The sequence below is a fragment of the Camelus ferus genome, chromosome X (genome assembly GCF_009834535.1).
Source record: "Camelus ferus isolate YT-003-E chromosome X, BCGSAC_Cfer_1.0, whole genome shotgun sequence".
Lineage (NCBI taxonomy): Eukaryota > Metazoa > Chordata > Mammalia > Artiodactyla > Camelidae > Camelus > Camelus ferus.
The window spans coordinates 93819128-93836832 of NC_045732.1; the positions used below are offsets into that span (position 1 = coordinate 93819128).

A 17705-nucleotide genomic window follows, 5' to 3' on the forward strand; every position below is an offset into this window, starting at 1 on the left:
GGGTTGAAAGAGGTGGGCAGGGGTTGTTTTGGAGGGAAAGCAGTTTCGGTTTTGTTCAAAGCGTGAGGGAGAGCTGCTGGAGGGCTTTGAACAGAGGAGTGACACCATCTGAGTTCAGATTTTAAAAAAAATCATTTTGACCACTGGGTAGCTTAGACACTAAGGAGGCAAGGATGGAAGGAGACTGGTGGGGACCTGGTGCAGTAATCCAGGTCAGAGACGATGGTGGCATGGACCTGGGGAGTAGCCGTGAAGAAGGCACTGGATTTGGAATGTCTGGTAAAGGCAGAGTCAGAAGGGCTTGCTGAAGGACTGAGCCCTAGCGGAGGGGAGAAAGAACACCTGGCTTTGAGCCTGAGCACCTGGGCAAGGGTGGCTCTTTTTAGGGAGATGGGAGTCACTGGGTGAGGGGAGCCAGTTTGAGTAGGGGGCAGGTTTGGGGCGTGAGGGTTGGGGGTAATGGAAATTAAGATTGAGATGCAAATAAAACATTCAGCTTGGAGACTTTGAATAGGGGGTTGACTATCTCTGTCAGGGTTGGCTGGCGCTTCAGCCTGCATAAAAATTAAGTGCAAATTAAAGCCACATTAAGTTGCCATTATATACTAACAAAGGTGGCAGAAACCAAAATGAGGACTCAAGAGCAGGGCTGCAAGGAAACCAGGCATGTTCATACTGCTAGTGGCATGACAAAGTGACTTAATCTTTCCAGGGAACAATTTGACAGTATGTGATGAGCCAGATAAACATATTCCTACCCTTTGACATGGTAAAATATTTTGAAGAAATAATTTTTTTAAAGATCTGTGCAAAGATTTTCATCAGTAGTACACAGTGGCAGTGGTACTCTTGTGGAAAGTGTAGTGCTCTTTCAAAAGAAAAAAAATCGGAAAACACAAATTCCCAGGGTGGGTGAGGAGGATATCTAACTAAATAAATAGTGACTCTATAGAGTTTCTATATGGACTTTCTACATGGAATTTCTACAGAAATTTGCTGCAGGCATGAAAAAAATGTGTTGACCATATCGGTGTCTGGAATTGTTATTACACAGGTCACGAGGGCCCGTGAATCCAGCTGTGTAAATCTCACATGCTGTTCAGGCTGAAAATCATCAACATACAGTTGTCTTATTTTTAAAAACCATTTCATCCGCTTTTGACTTTGTACCTCTTTCTCTCTGTCAGTGCTCCGTGGGCCACCATGAAGAGTTCACATGAATTGTGGCTTCTCCAATCTTTCCTCCATTGATTATATTTTTGCCATAAGGTATTGGGTAATATCCTATCCTGCAGGACTTGGATTCAAGTAAGTTTACCTTGGGATTTTTAAAAAGGTTGGGAAATACTGCAGCTCTCCAAAACTGCTAAGTGGTGCAAAGCATGGATTCATGTAAAGGTGGCTTTTCCCCTGTAGGTGGCGACTTGGGGGCAGGAATTTTGCTGGTAATTTTCAGGTTGTGAAGATAAAACCAAGAAGCGACTTCACCATGAGCAGGACTGCAAAGAAATCAGGCATGTTCATACTGTTGATGGCATGATAAAGTGACTTAATCTTTCCGGAGAACAATTTGATAATATATATTTCTCTCTGGCAGTCTTCTGTGGTCCAATATGGCTCATTACATGTTGTCAAATTGTTCTCTGGAAGAATTAAGTCACTTTATCATGCCATCAACAGTGTGAATGATACACATTTCCTGCAAATACTACTCTTCAGTGAGTGAGGCAAAAGGGCAGAAGATACTCAGCCACATTCCTTTAAATCCCTGATAGCTTAAAAAATTTTAATATGAAGAAGATAAAAGCAGTGAGTCTACTTTCATAGCTTTATAGTGCATCAGTCCAAGGTTTAACACCATATTCCTGGCTGGAAGTGTCTGAGAGAGGTGTTCTACAGCAACAATGTTCCTGGTGCTAAAAAAAAAAAAAGGAGCAAAGGACCAAAAGATTGGTCAGATGGGTCTGCCGACTGCCTTGTGTGTATTTTTGAAAAATAGCTCCCTCTCATAGAATCACGGAGTGGTTTCTGTACTCGCTAACAGAGATATGTAAATGCATTTGCACAGAAAGGCCTAACACAAACCTTTCTTGGGTTAACTTATTAGCTTTTTAAATTGAGGTATAGTTGATTTATGATATTGTGTTAGTTTCAGGTACACAGCACAGTGATTCAGTATTTTTGAAGATTATATTCCGTTATAGATTATTACAAGATGTTGAGTATAACTCCTTATGCTATACAGTAAATCCTTATTGTTTATCTATTTTATGTGTGTTAGTTTGTATCTGTTAATCCCATGCTCCTAATTTGTCCCTCCTTCCCTCCCTCTTCCCTTTGGTAACCATTAGTTTGTTTTCTATGTCTGTGAGTCTGTTGCTGTTTTGTATATAGATTCATTTGTATTATTGTTTAGATTCCACAAATAAGTGATATCATATAGTATTTGTCTTTCTCTGCCTGACTTATTTCACTAAGCATATCCTCTAGGTCCACCCATGTTGCTGCAAATGTCAATATTTTATTCTTTTTTATGGCTGAGTAATTGGGTTAATATGTTTTTATTAGCTTCAGAAACACTTTGCTTTCACAATACTATCATATAAAGGAGACATTCATATGATCTTTTAAAATAGGGAAATAAAAACAGGAAATTATTTACCCAAAGAGACGAATTAACATGAATCCAATTTTCTTCAAGATCAAAATTTCCCATACTAAACCCTACCTTAGAGCAGATTTTCTAGGCAGAAGAGATTCTCTCTTAGTAGGACTCCAGTATTTCATGGTCACAAATTGATCATTTTTCCATAGCTGTGGGTCTCCAAAAGTCATATCCTTTCTGTCCCGAAAGCCCCCAGTACCCCCAGTAAGCCTTTAAGACCATCTTAATTTGGGAATTTCGTCATTTGGTGGGTCTTATATTGGCTCTATTCCTATTATTGCAGCACTGTGTGCTGCTCTTTTTAATGATGTGATTTAAAGGTTTTTCAAGATCAAAGCAGATGGTCAGCCTCAGTTTGAAAATTGTTAATGATGTGTCGAAACCTACGAACGTTCATCCATGACCTCTTGACTGAAAAACTAGGGAATATTTCTATTTGGGATTCTGTAGTAGTCAGGAAATTGGAAATTGGCTAGATTGATTTGATCCAAACACATTTTGGCTGCCCTGCTGACAATATGTTGATATAACTCTCTCCATCTTAAGTGCTTTCAAAATGACTTAACTTTAAGATTCAAGAGCCTGAAGAAAAAAGAAAGGCAGCAAAGAACTACTTCAAAAGAGGATATTGAGTTGTAAAGATGGTCTTATTTTTTTTCACGATTTTTAAGAAACTTGCCTCATTCAAATGGCCTTGCTAGCATTCTGACAGCAGATATTTATGGAAGTGAGAAAAAGGGAGAGAAAATGTATGATGGATACTTCGCTCCTGACTCAAGTGCTTTTAAATTTTTAAAGTCGTATTTCTGATCTAAAACAGCTGACATGTAGCAGAGGATTCTTCCTAGTATCTTCTTTTAAAATAATTTTTTTTGGTGGTAATTAAGTTTATTTATTTATTTTATTTTCTTAATGGAGGTACTGGGGATTGAACCCAGGACCTCGTGCATGCTAAGCATGTGCTCTACCACTGAGCTATACCCTCCTCCTCCCCTAGTATCTTCTGAAGTAAGAGAAGATATTGGAGTAACTTGGATGCAGACCCCGTAGAATTTATTGAATTTTCACTGCAGGGTCAACTGTTGTAGGCTTGTGGAAATAATCTCAAATCTGTTTCCTTTCCTCTAATCTCTTATTCTACTGCTGTTCAGTCAGCTTTGCTACCAGGTATAGAGGCAAGGAAGATGAGGTGGACCCACGACTAGGGAAAGCAGCCATGTTTCTCTGAGAATCTGCTTGAAATGTCCTGGCATTGGGAACAGGTTGAGTGAAATGCTTTGGTAAAGCTATGTACACAAGATACTGCTGGAATGCGCACTGTGTAAACATTATTGAATAACTCTAATTTTTGAAGGTTAGAGGAGCTCTCATTTGCCTCTCTCTGCAAAGAGTAAGTGATCTCAGTAGTGTCACTTTTAATCATAAGGCTATAAGAAAGGTGTGTGTGGGGATGGGGGGGCCGGGGAGGTCATGGTGGAACATACTAGAACATGGGAATAGTTACATATTTTTTAAAATTCAACTTTTTGATAATTTATGGAGGCCATACTTATAGCATTCCTTGTCATCATGGCTCAGTTTATACTAGGCTTTTAAATATTTGTTGCACAAAGTGATCTTGCATATGATAGCAATTGGTGAAAATGATGGGAAAATTGTTCATGAATTCTACCATTACTGTCAATTGAAGCACAGATATATTAAAGGGGAATTTAGCATAATACCCTTAAGGTCCATCCATGTTGTCAGAAATGGCAAGATTTCATCTTTTTTTCATAGGGTATTACGCTACAGAGAAAGACAGATACTGTATGATTTCACTCACATGTGAAATACAAAAAATAAGCAACAAAAAACCCAAAATAGATTAGCAAACCAAACAAAAATGAACACATAGATACAGAGAACAGAGTAGTGGTTACCAGAGGGGAAGGCACCGCAGGGAGGTTGAAATGGGTAAAGGGGGCCAACTGTAAGGTGATAGAAAGTAAACTTTCTGTGGTGAGTGCGCTGTAGTGTATACAGACGTAGAAGTATAATGTACTCATGAAACTTGTATAATGTTGTAAACCAATTTACCTTAATTTTTGAGAAAGGGAATTCAGAGGGCAAATTAGGTTGTTCTGAAGAAGCAATTTTAAATCATACCCTAATAACTTGATCTCAGTGATTCCACTGAGTTGGGTAGATATATATTTTATTAATATATATAAATATATGTAAAATGCATAACTATATCTACTAAATAATATATCCAATTTAAAATAGATTACTTTTTAAATTGAAGTATAGTCCATTTACACTGTTGTGTTAGTTTCTGGTGTACAGCATAGTGATTCAGTTATACATATATATATTCTTTTTCATATTCTTTTTCATTATAGGTTATAACAAGCTATTGAATAGAGTTCCCTGTGCTCTACAGTAGGACCTGGTTGTTTATCTGTTTTGTATATAGTAGTTTGTATCTGCTGATCCCAAACTCCTAATTTATCCTTCCCCTCCTTCTGCTTTGGTAGCCATAAGTTTGTTTTCTATGTCTGTGAGTCTGTTTCTGTTTCCTAAGTAAGTTCATTTGTGTCCTTTTTTAAGATTCCACATATGAGTGATATCATACGGTATTTTTCTTTCTGTTTCTGGCTTACTTCACTTAGAATGATGATCTCCAGTTTCATCCATGTTGCAGCAAATGGCATTATTTTATTCTTTTTTGTGGCTGAGTAGTATTCCATTGTATAAATACACCACAGCTTCCTTATCCAGTCATCTGTCGATGGACACGGAGGTTGCTTCCATGTCTTGGCTATTGTAAATAGTGCTGCTGTGAACACTGGGGTGCAGGTGTCTTTTCGAACTGCAGCTTCCTTCGGATATATGCCCAGGAGTAGGATTGCTGGATCATAGGGTAAGTCTATAAATAAAATAGATTACTTTTTGAACACATCTAAACAGGATTTAAACAGGGTTAAAAATGGAGGTGTATGGGGAGAAAAGCATAAAACCTTTTAAACCTGTTTTCAAGAGCAAAGTAGGGCCCTGCACAGCTTTAACTAGATTCAAAGACTGGCACATTTAAGCTTCGAGTTGAGAAAGTATTCAGATTTAGAAGAAAGCACCTGTTAAAGTAGGTATTGTATGTAACTACGAGGATTTTCCAGAAACATTTGCCTGTTTTTGCTATAAAATAAATCAGTTAAGACTTAAAACATTCTGCAGCCAGATCGGTGGTTGCTGGGAGTGAAGGGAGGCATACAAAGGGGCAGAAAGAAACCGGTGGGGGTGATGGGCACTTGCACTCTCTTGATTGTGGTGATGGTTTCATTAGTGTGTAAACATATGTCAAAACTCATCAATATTTACACTTTTGATACATGTGCAGTTTATTCTTTTATGAAACATGTGGTTTATTGTATATTGATTACGCTTTACTAAAGCAGTTTAAAAAAAAATAACTCCTGCAGCCTATGGTGTAGCCAATGTTGAAGTGGCCAAGTGCTCCTTCGTTACCCAAAGTCCTATTCTAATCTCCTAGGCTTCAGTCCATACTCACACAAACTTGGGTTATGGGTCCAGATGCCTGTTGGCATTTACAGTGATGGCAGGCAGAGGGATGTCTTTGATGAGAGAAGGGAGTTGCCATTGTATTACTCTGTTTTGATTCTTTTCTGGGCGAGTTTGTATGAGCAGCTGTGAACTGTTTCCCTTTAATAGTTTGTTATTATCATGTAAGTTTCCTCTTTTTAATTAAAAAATGTAATACAAAATGGGCATGTTTATTGTAAACATTCAAAAACTGAAACGGTACTTCCCAATCCACTTCTCAGGGGAAATGTTATTGACAATTTGAGGTACATCCTTCCATGCTTTATAGGGAGAGGTGTGTGTGTGTGTGTGTGTATATATGTATGTGCATGCACGCGTGCATGCATGTGCCCACCATACATGTGTGTTTATATGGCTTTATTATATTACTTTTACAAAAACAAGATCATATTGCACATTATTGTCCTGCAACTTGCTTTTAATTTTTTCCTCTAAAAAGGATCATGGGCATCCTTCCATGTCAGTAAGCACACCCACCCCTCCCTCCCTCCTTCCTTTCCTTTCTCCTCTCCCTCCTCCCTCTCCCCTTCCTACCTCTCTTCTTGGTAGTAATCATCCTCTTCCTCTTCCTCCTCCTCCTCCTCCTTCATTTTTTGTTAGTTTTGGCTTGAGGTCTTCTTAAGGAAAAAGTATCACAACAAGAATTGTTGAGCACCTATGCGCCAGGCACTGTCTGGTCTATTTTCAGTGATTTGGCAGAAGTTACCGATGACATTGCTGTCATGTTGAAGCCATGACATATGTAAAAAGCTTACTTCTGGGTACACACTAGAACCTCAGTATTTTTTAGAGTAATATTGGAAGATTAGCTCCCTATTCTGGGAGAGTATTTGAAGATGAAATATTCACAAACATTTCATTTTAAAGCCTGTGAAGGAGAAGCAATGTCTAATCTGTTGTTCTTGCTGTGGTTGGGAAAGAGGAGTTGGAGTGGAGGATTTTAAAGGAGGCCAGTTTTTTTTTTAAATTGAAGTGTAGTTGATTTACAATGTTGTGTTAGTTTCTGGTGTACAGCATGTTGATTCAATCATACATGTATATATATATTATTTTTCAAGATTTTTTTCATTATAAGTTATTACAAGATAATGAGTATAGTTCCCTGGGCTATACCATAGGATCTTGTTGTTTATCTATTTTATATATAGTAGTTTGTATCTGCTAATCCCAAACTCCTAATTTATCCTGTGCTTGCCCCTTTCCCCTTTGGTAACCATAAACTGTTTTCTATGTCTGTGAGTCTATTTCTGTTTGGTAAATGAGTTTATTTGTATCATTTTTTTTTTAGATTCCACATATAAGTGATATCATGTGATATTTGTCTTTCTCTATCTGATTTACTTCACTTAGTATGATAATCTCTAGGTCTGTCCATGTTGCTGCAAATGGCATTATTTCATCCTTTTATGGCTGAGTAGTATTCATATATGTATATATGTATACACACACACACACACACACACACACACACACACACACACACACACACACATATACATACATACCACAGCTTCTACCAGTCATCTGTTGATGGACATTTAGGCTGTTTCCATGTCTTGGCTATTGTAAATAGTGCTGCTATGAACATTGGGGTGCATGTATCTTTTCAAATTAGAGCTTGCTCTGAACGTATGCCCAGGAGTGGGATTGCTGGATCATATGGTAGCTCTATTTTTAGTTTTTTAAGGAACATTCATACCGTTTTCCAGGAGCCCAGTTTTTTGAGTTTGAAAAACAATCGGGTCCTCTTGGGAAAGTCAGAAAATAACTTAAATGCTTCCTAGTCGAGGTGTGGCGTCCTCTTACTGGAGGGGCGGCTGAACAAAGGTAGACTCTGGAGCAGAGGCTGTGGACAGGCAAGCCAGCGAGGCCTGCACATGTGCTTGTTTGCACTTTGTGGTGCTTGAAAATTGTTTTCATTGTTTGCCAACTTCTGAAAATCAGATTTCACATAAGGACCTAGATTTCTGACCTCTCTGGATGAATAGGAGGATGCAGTCACCCTGGGCCCTCCTGCACTCACTACAGCGGTGCTGAGGCGTGGCTGCCCCGTCAGAGGGAGCCCAGTCCTCAGTCTCTGCTCAGTGTGCCTTGCTCACTGAGATCATCTTCCTGATCACTGTGGTCACTGGAGTTGTGACCTCTGCTATAGAATTTACTGCTTATTTTTGCTTCTATGTGAGATGGAAATGATAGCCAGGTTTTTTTTTTTAATGTCAAAAATGCAGTACATCAAACACTGTAAAATAGCGTCTGATTCATTTATCTCCGAGTTTGATGAGACTGTTACACTTCAAAGAAGCAGAGAGATCTGGCTAAAATATAGAAGCTGTTTCATTGTGTAGAAATCACCCTCATGAAGGATACGAGGCACATATTTAATCACCAAAAGTTGTTGATTTTTAGTCTCTGTGAATTTAATCTTGAATAGAAGGAAAAATTGAAGTTTGAAATAAAATTCATTTATATTGATCATAATTTTAAATGAGTGACTGGAAAATGCATCTGTTAGCAGGGCAAGTCAGCAAAAAGTTTTATTAAAACCACTTTGCAAAAAATCATAACTCAATTTCTGAACCTTATTCCTAGGTATATATGGTTTTGACAAAATTATATCTAAAATGACACTGCAGTAAGCAGCCCTAAACATGTTCTTTTCTTTTTTTAATGACTTCCATAGGACAAGTTTCTAGAGCAGTTTACTGGATCAAAGCGGATTAGCATTTTTATGGTTCTTGGTTTGTTTTGCCAAGTTATTCTAGAAAAAGATGTAATTCATTTTCACTATCTCTAGCAGCAGATGAAGGTGCCAATTTTTTTTTCTTCCCCAAACTCTCCCAGGCGTGGGTTTTTGTAATTGTGATTTATTTGTGTAAAAACTATTAAATGGGGTTGTATATCTTGAAATGAATTAAAATGTAGGTGTTTGTATCAGTTAGCTGTTGTTAAATAGTACACCATCCCCAAACTTGGTGGCTTAAACGGAAACCATTTATTATTTTTCACATGTCTATAGGTTCTCAGGGCTGTTGTGCTGACCTGAAATGGTTCCCCTGATCTTGACAGGGTTGGCTCATATGTCAGCTGGCCGCTGGTGGGTTGGCTAGGGGTTGGCTGGTCTAGGTTGGCTCATCTCTCGCCAGTGGGCTCTTCCTCATGTGACATTTCACCCTCAAGCAGGCTAGCCCAGGACTGTCCTCATGGTATGGCAGGATTCCGGGAGAGTAGGGCCACATGACACCTCGTCTTAGAACTGGCTCTTGGTCACTTCTGCCACATTCTATTAGAAAAAATAAAAGGCCAGCTCATTTGAAAGGGCTGGGGAAAAATTGACTCTATTTCTTGATAGCAACAATTGAAAGTCACATTACAGAGGGCATGGTTAGAGGGAGGGGTAGAAAATTAGGATCATTTTTGCAACTGTTACATGGCAGCAGTCAATATTATCTTTCAAACTTGCCATCTTTCAAAACTCTATACGTTCCAGCGATGTACCCACTACTTAAAAAAAATTAGTGTCTTTCTCAGCATCTGCTCGTAAGGGGGGTTATAAGCCAATAAAGAAAATCAGTTCGTTCTTTATAGTTATCCACTTTATTTAGCATTCTTGATTCTAGATAAGTTTTGATGATTTTGAAATATCAAATCAATGATAAAAGAATTTGAAAATTGACCTCCATCAAGGCTATTTAAAAGAATGTAGCCCAGACTTTGAAATCAATCCAAGTGAAACATTCTAAAATGTTTAAAACTAAGGCAGTATCACTGGGATAAATGGAGAGCATGACAAATCGGTTACTTTGAAGTGATTAACTCTTTTGTGTGTTATTTTTTCTGGAGTATTTTAAAAAGCCTTGCTTTAAATTAGGTGGTATAAATAAATACCTATTGACTACAGATAAATTTGGGGATGTAGTGTATCTTAATTGAATATCAAATTAATTTTTCTCCTAAAGGAGTTTAGTGTTGACTCTTATGTTATAAATTGCAGCTAACTAACTGGATTTTTTTCTTCGTTTTGCTATTTAGATGATGTTTTTGGAGAGAGAGAATATGTTTATACTCACATCATCCTAGTTCAGTGTTGCTATCACAAGGACTTCTAGAATCTAATACCTTAGATACTGCTTTTGGTGGCCTTAAAAAAAAACAGTTTATATGAACTTTGTCTCCTAAAGGGAGTTGACTTGGGTTGTCCTTCAGGGATGGTTATAAAAGAAATATGTACCTATAAAGTTAACCAAGATTTAGTAGCAAAGATTGTTTTAGAATTTCCATCATCTGGCCATATATGTTTGGGTCTAAATTGCCTCGAAATTGACATTAGTGAGAAACTCAGGTGATACAGACTCTGAATACATCTACTTTTTGAAAAAAAAAACCTGCTTTATTGGGAAGTACTATTTGAAGTCAGCAAACAGGAGCAGAAATCCCTAATTCCTAGTATCAGTGATCCTGCTTACCTTGGGACAGCTTTAGTGAACTCGTTCGTATGAAATGCCAGCGCTCAGGTTTAGGAGTTTTTCCAGTCCCAAAGTAGAGGGCAGATTCACTTTGTCACTCATTAGGACAGTCTGTCTCCTTTTCCCTTGAACTTAGAGTTCAATTTAGTGAAAGTCGATAGACTGGAGGAATGAGAGTAGATATGTCCACGTGAGACTTGGAAACCGGCCTAGACCAAGGATGCTAGATCAGGTGCCTGGGTTAGAACTATCAGCTGGATGTGTGTTCCTGAATGTGCTGTGTGTGTTTTACCCTGGCCCACTTTCTGTGCCACCCCTGGCAAGTTTTTCTGGGACTTTACATTTGAGATCAGTTGTATGATAGATTGGAGATTTGGAATCTTGGAGTCTCAATGTATGGGCAGGTAATTTAATTTTCCTGAATCTGTCTGAATTTCCCCATCTATAAAACAGGCATGAAAATACCTACGCACAGGTTGCTTCATGAATCAAATGAGATGCAGCAGTATGAATAACAGTTTTAGCTTACGTTGGTTGACAACTTCCTGCGTGCTGGGTATGATGCTAAGGATTTCACAGGTACTCACTCATGGCTCATTTATTCATCTCTGAAATCCTATTATTTCTATTTTACAGTTAAGGAAACTGAAACAGTCTATGGAAACTCTTTGAAACCTCTAAAACACGTTAAACAAATGTAAGCTATTGTCTTAATCCTCCTGATAGTAAATGGTCCCCCATCAGTTTGACTTCAGTCCTTCAAATTGCTAGCACCATTCAAAATCCAAACCTGTTTTGCTCCATTTGTATCAAAACGTTCTCTGTCGCCTTCTAAGGTTTTCTGCGGATACCATGACGGTCACGGTGGTATATGATAACTCCGAGGCAACCGAGCTCTGTGCAGCTCAGCATCTCTACCTCAAGCCCATAGCAAAGTTGATGATCAACGTCTTGCTCCCGGAGAGTACTGAACCCATGAGGCCCTTCTCTAACTGGGAGGTTCTTGACCAGCTGAAGAGCCTGATTTGTCCTGACCAGTTCACCACAGTGCGGCTCTCCAAGAGCACGAAGGACTTTATCCGCTTTGAGGGGGAGGCTGAAACGCGAAGTTTGGTGCAGATCCTGAAGGCCAAGTTACATGGAAAGATCATCAAGCTAAACGGTTTGAAAACTGACTTCAGAGTAGTGGCTACAGATGCCCAGGGAGAGTGGGAACACTTCCCCCAGGAAAAGGGGACCCCACCTGGTGATGGGACTGAAGAGCAGGACCACGAGAAGAGCCCAGACTCTATATACTTTGAAGGCCTGCCCTGCAAGTGGTTTGCACCGAAAGGTTCCAGCGGGGAGAAGCCATGTGAGGAGATCCTCCGGGTGGTCTTTGAAAGTTTTGGGAAGATCAAGAATGTGGACATCCCAATGCTTGACCCCTACCGAGAAGTCATGAGTGGTGGGAGCCTTGGGGGTTTTAGCTTTGGCTTACAGACATTCGAGGCCTTTATCCAGTACCAGGAGTCAACCGACTTCGTAAAGGCCATGGAGTCCCTCCGAGGGATGAAGCTGATGCTTAAAGGAGATGACGGGAAAGCTCTGGCATGTAACATTAAGGTAAGAAGTAGCCAGCGTTTTTCTTTTTCTTTTTTCTTTTTTTTTTTTTTTAATACTTCCCATTGTTCAGGTGGTCCCAAGTGAAAGCTAGAAGGAAACATCTGGAACACATTTCCTTAGACCCCACTAGGCTCTGATCAATAGCTAATGGAAAGGTTTGTGTTGTCATTACTAAGTGGATGTTCAGGGAAGATGTAGCATCCTGATTTGAACATTGTTCTGCAGTCAGGCACGCTGCCAACTTGTGCTTTCAAAGCGAGGGTTGTCATGGTCTGCCCTAGCCTCTCAAGGCATTAAAGGATCTCCATGGTCCTTATGGGAGTATCTCATATGCTTATTCTAGTTGACAAGTTGCTGAGGGAGGGGGCAACACACTGCTTGAAACCACAAGGAGAGCAGTTTATTCCCTCTTTACTATTGGTGTCATAATTTACTCTACTTTTGTGATGTATGTCAGGTAAATTGCTAAAACATAATCCCAACAAGGCTGACTCCTTTCCTTTCAAAGTCAGCCTGTCTATCCAGGCATGTGGCTTCATCACTGTCTGAGTGCCTGGTCATCTTCCTGAAGCCTTAATCCAGCAGAAGAAAAGATGCAGCTAAACCCTTTTTCTGTCAATCAGTCTTTAGCATATGTTTGGACTTTCAGCTTCAGTAGCTTCCTGTGTATGGGCGAGTGAGTGAGTGAGTGAGTGTGTGTGTGTGTGTGTGTGTGTTATGTGAAGCTATTTAGGTTAAAATGTATGTTTTAAAAGTATGAGCTATTCAGTCAGACAAAAGATATAGCAAATACTGTAATGACCACCCATATAGAACTGCCAAGCTTAAAAAGTAAAGTGTTCCAGTGATGTGAGGGCGTGCTCCCCTCTGTGTACCATCCTCAGTCACAGGCCACTCCCTCCCCTCAAAGATGACCCTGAATTTGGTGTTTAGCACTCTCATGCATACTTAAATAGCTACTTCTGCCTCTTTTTATTTTTAAAGCAAATTTATTTGCATTGCCTCAATCTGACTTTCACTTTGTTTTGAGATTTGCTAAATTGTTTAATAATCACTATAGTCAGATCCTTTTTTAAAATTACAGATCCCTTTGTGAATTAAATGAAAGTTCTGTGTCCTCTTCTTCAGAAAAGTATCTATGCAGACAATTTTACATATACTGAGGGAGTCCATGAGCTTTTCTCCTGCCCCTTTAAGTTTCTTACTTTAAATCATAAGTCATGCTTTAATGGCTATAGTCAGTCAGATCTTGTATCTCATTCAGTCACTTTTCTTACATCTTAGTTCCTCCTCCCCCCACCCATTTTTGGACTATTTCTGTCTCTGGTGATTAAAAAAAAAATATGTCAACTCAGTTAATCACTATAACGATCCAGAGCTAATATACTCACATCCTTAGAACCTGTGCCCATAATGGCACCGTGATGCCACCTATGGCTGTAAAGTGAGCTCCTTAAGGATTTTGCCAAAGAAAATTCTAGAGCCCCACAGGGGCTGTTTGGCAGGGGCCTGAGAAGCAGCGGAACAGTCTGGGTCCTGGGATGCAGGAAGGACATTTTAAAATCATTTAGTTTTGCATTGCACGTACAAATTCATTTTATCTCTCTGTCCTGGGACACCTGCAACCAGAGGGCAAACTTTTCTAATGAAACTTTGAATTGTTTGGGGGCAGGTTATGTTTGACACAACCAAACACTTCAGTGAAGGAGCTATAAGGAGGAGAAATCAAGAAAGGCTAAAATTACAAGAGCTGGAGGAAGAAAGGAAAAAAGAAAAGAAGAGAGAAGAGGAAGAGGCTGAAAGGTGAGGAGACCAGCTTTAACAAAGAGGGTTTTTTTAAACTTTTGATTTATGGATTTTCCCCTTCAAGTAAATGGCTAGACTTGATAGGTAACCCTGAGGCAGGCAGGCAGGGAGCAGGAATTGGTACAGACTAGAAAACCCTAACGAAGCCTGCAGTCTTTTCCACTGTGCTGTTGCAAAACCAAAATGAGAAAACAACTGAGAACTAGTGGGGAATAACTGGACCAGCCAGGGAAGATTTCCTGGCCTCCAGAACTGAAAAATAAATTTCTGTTATTTAAGCCATCTTGTCTATGTAATTTTGTCATGGCAGCCCAAACAGACTAAGACAATGGATATAGGGAAATTGATTATATTGGGCACTCTAATTTTATGTATTTAGAAAACCAAAAATTCTTCTGCTGAAAGTTTATGACCCATATCAATAAAAATAAAATGTTATATTAAAAAAAAAAAGATGTCTGGGAAGAAACTGAAAAAAAAAAAAAAGACCAGGAACTTTTATAGTGAAAATTCTAGCCTACCAAATGAAAAGTTTCACCACTTTAACCTAACTTTACCAAATTTTATCTTGCCTATCAATGGAATTTTTTTGGAAAAATTCTTTTTAGGTTTGGAAAAGATTTTCTTCTGTAAAATGATCAGTAATCAAACTAGCCCAGAGGCCAAAAGGCATGGGTTCGTCAAGACTTTTTCTTGTTGTCTTAAGTTCTTTCTGTGAATTTAAGGAGCCTGCATGTTTACTTTTTTGAGTTTATCATTGTTTCTCAATTTAGGAGATTAAGACTCCAAAGGGCTATTGGATTGCCAGAGGTTTGCCCAGAAGGAACAAATGGGCCAGAACTACAGGGCTCTGAAACCAGTTTTACCTCCACGCTCCTCCCTTGCATGTTTATTCTTCCAGTCTTTTATGCAAATTATAGCTATTCAAAAAAGGAGTTAAAGAGTACCTTTCCATTGGCCTCTCGCTGCTCCTTGCTGGTGGAGTGCTAGGAGTTACTTGAGGTCACGTCTGTGAAACTTGGCCAGAAGCTGAGCCCAGTCGAGATAACGATTCCCCCCAAATTTCCAGACTGAACATGCAGGTTAGATCATCCTCCAGATTTTGGCTAAGTATTCCCTCAAGTAATTGTCCTTCCCCTCCTTTTCCATGTTTCCATGAGGGCCTAGCCAACACAGTTTAAATTTTCAGGAAACAGCAGAAAAATAAGCCCTGCCTTGACTTACCTTTATCTGCTTGTGTGAAACCAGCTCGTGGAAGGTTTTGATCTCAAGGGAAGTGAAATCATCACTGTGGATCCAGTAGTCCCTGCTTGTGGTTTGAGAAAGTAGGGGCTGGAGGCCCCTCCTTTGAATTCTGTAGCCTTCTTTTTTATTTTTCAAATCCTCTCTCTCCGCATAAGGTCTCCTGCACATGTTTCTAACTGACTAATTGAATTATGCATCTTTCCCCTGGACTGATGTCACAGTGTCTTTTATCATTGGTTGTCTAATGTCAGGCCCTGGGGTCGAAAGCCTTGAGAGATTTCTGGAAACCCCTGGTGCGGGGAGGGGAGCAGATGTCTGATAAATACCTCCTGAATGGTTGACTCTTAATCGTTGTCCAGAAGGAGAAAAGAGGACAGGAAAGCCCAGGAAAAGAGGAAAAGGGCCAGGATCAGAAGGCACGCCCCGAAGGGAAGAGGCCGACACCGGCAAAGGAGACAGAAGGACCCGACCCAAGCGGGGCAGGAGCCCGACTCCTCGGAGCGCTGGGAGGAGAGGAAGTACCTGCTGGCTCAGAGGCTGGTGGAGGCCCTCCGCCTGCTGCGGGCGCTCCTGATAAACATTGCAGTAAGGCTCTTTCCCAGTTGTTCTCCGGTTTGGGTAGGTTCTGAGGCACAACCTTTACTTTTCACCGGTGGCCTATTTAACATCGACTTCGTGGAAGATTTGCCATATTCATTGGGGCTAATTTTCAATAGGCTGATCTCTGATAACCCCAAGCGTGCATTTACAGAAGGGGTACCCAAATTCTCTAAAGGAGTTGGGTCTCACCCCCGCCATCGGGCACACACACTTTGTGGGTCTAAACTTCAGGACGGTTTCACCCAGGGCGATGGAGCGCACGTCTCTCCTTTTCTAAGTTCATAGTGGATGTAACAGAAAACACCAGGGGGAGAAATGGACGGTGTGGGCGTTAGGCTCGTCGTCCTCCATTAACTTTATTTGGCCGTTCAGCTGCCACGGGTCTGGATGAGAGGCGAGAACCCTGAGCAGAGACCTTTGTGGAGGAAGCTCATGTTAGTCCAGTCTTAAACTGTTTGCCAAGGAATATCTCAAATCACAGGCTAGTTGTTTAGTTTGGAGAGTTTCAGTTTGAGGAGTTTTTTTTCTTCCCCTTACTGACCTCCTAAAGATAACCAGACTCAGCAGATATCCCAGAGTAAAGGCCAGAAAGGCTCCAAAAAGTGTTAATTTAAAAATCTACATTCAAGGAGGGAGGGTATAACTCAGTGGTAGAGTGTGTGCTTAGCATTCATGAGGCCTGGGTTCAATCCCCAGTACCTCCATTAAACAAACAGACAAACAAACAAACAAACAAACAAACCTAATTACCTCCCTCGCCAAATAACATGAAAAATAAATAAGTAAAACGGATTTAAAAAATCTACATTTGGCATTCTTAAATAAGAAGAGCGAATGGCATTCATTTTAGAGAGAATTAATTTTACGTGTATTTGCCATCTCAGCTTTTTTCTCATTGGTGTGAACAATGAAACTTTGTGAAATCAGGACCAGAAAAACCTGATAGTTACATATATAAAAAGGCAAGCTGAAATTTTTTTAGTTTACCTTAATGAGTGCCGAGGGTGACTCCTTTTGAAGACTTTATCTCTTTTAAGTGTGTGTGTGTGGTACCTAATTCTTGGCCCCATCAGTACCTTATGCTGATTACACAGTCTGCAGATTCTGATCCCAGGTCATGGGTAAGCGCCATGCCCTGATTTGTGCCAAGTGTCAGTGGGAGCTCAGTACAAACTCTCCCAGCAAGATGGGGCCTGTGGGCAGCACCTTTCACCTGCCCCGCGGTGGTGCAGAACAGAGTGCACTGCGGATAGAACCACTGTCACAACCGTATTTTCTCCTTGCTGTCTTGTTTCTGACCAAGGCAGGCGAGGTGGGAAGCTCAGAGACCCCCTCACCTGCAGCCCACAGGAAAAGGCCGGAATGAAAACCAGAAACATGGTTTATCTTTTGAAAAGCCGGCTGACCCTTTTAGGCACACATGTCACTCAGTCTTTTCTTGTTCTAGGATTTTAGCCTCAGGGAGGGCTGTAGAGCATTTCTTACTCTTCGTTATGTCCCCAGCCCCTAGCACAATACCTGGAGCAATAAGCACAGGCCTAGTAAAAGCAGCTCATATTCAACTGAGACGTTTAATTTTGTACCTCCTATTTCCTCAGTGCAATATTGTTCCTAATTTGGATCTATCCTAGGTATAATTAGAAATCTCTTCAGAACAATGCCAGAAAGCCCAATTTTCTTTGACAGTTTTAATCTGTTCAGTTTTTCATGTGAGATTT

At 40.1% G+C, this 17705-nt stretch overlaps 1 protein-coding gene across 6 annotated transcripts in view; it reads left to right on the forward strand.

The window, feature by feature from the left end:
• LOC102507515 (A-kinase anchor protein 17B) overlaps positions 1 to 17705 on the forward strand; it is a 108026-nt gene that overhangs the window by 85718 nt on the left and 4603 nt on the right. For 2 of the 6 annotated variants that reach the window (XM_032475033.1, XM_032475034.1), the window contains exons 3-6: positions 1188 to 1308; positions 11568 to 12336; positions 14009 to 14139; positions 15747 to 15972. In XM_032475033.1, coding sequence (XP_032330924.1) covers positions 1217 to 1308; positions 11568 to 12336; positions 14009 to 14139; positions 15747 to 15972 — 1218 coding nt within the window. In that variant the 5' untranslated portion in view covers positions 1188 to 1216. Of the gene's footprint in view, positions 1 to 1187; positions 1309 to 5518; positions 5571 to 9466; positions 11429 to 11567; positions 12337 to 14008; positions 14140 to 15746; positions 15973 to 17705 lie in introns of those variants that run through there. The other 4 variants (XM_032475035.1, XM_032475036.1, XM_014567821.2 and 1 more) reach the window with 3 other exon arrangements.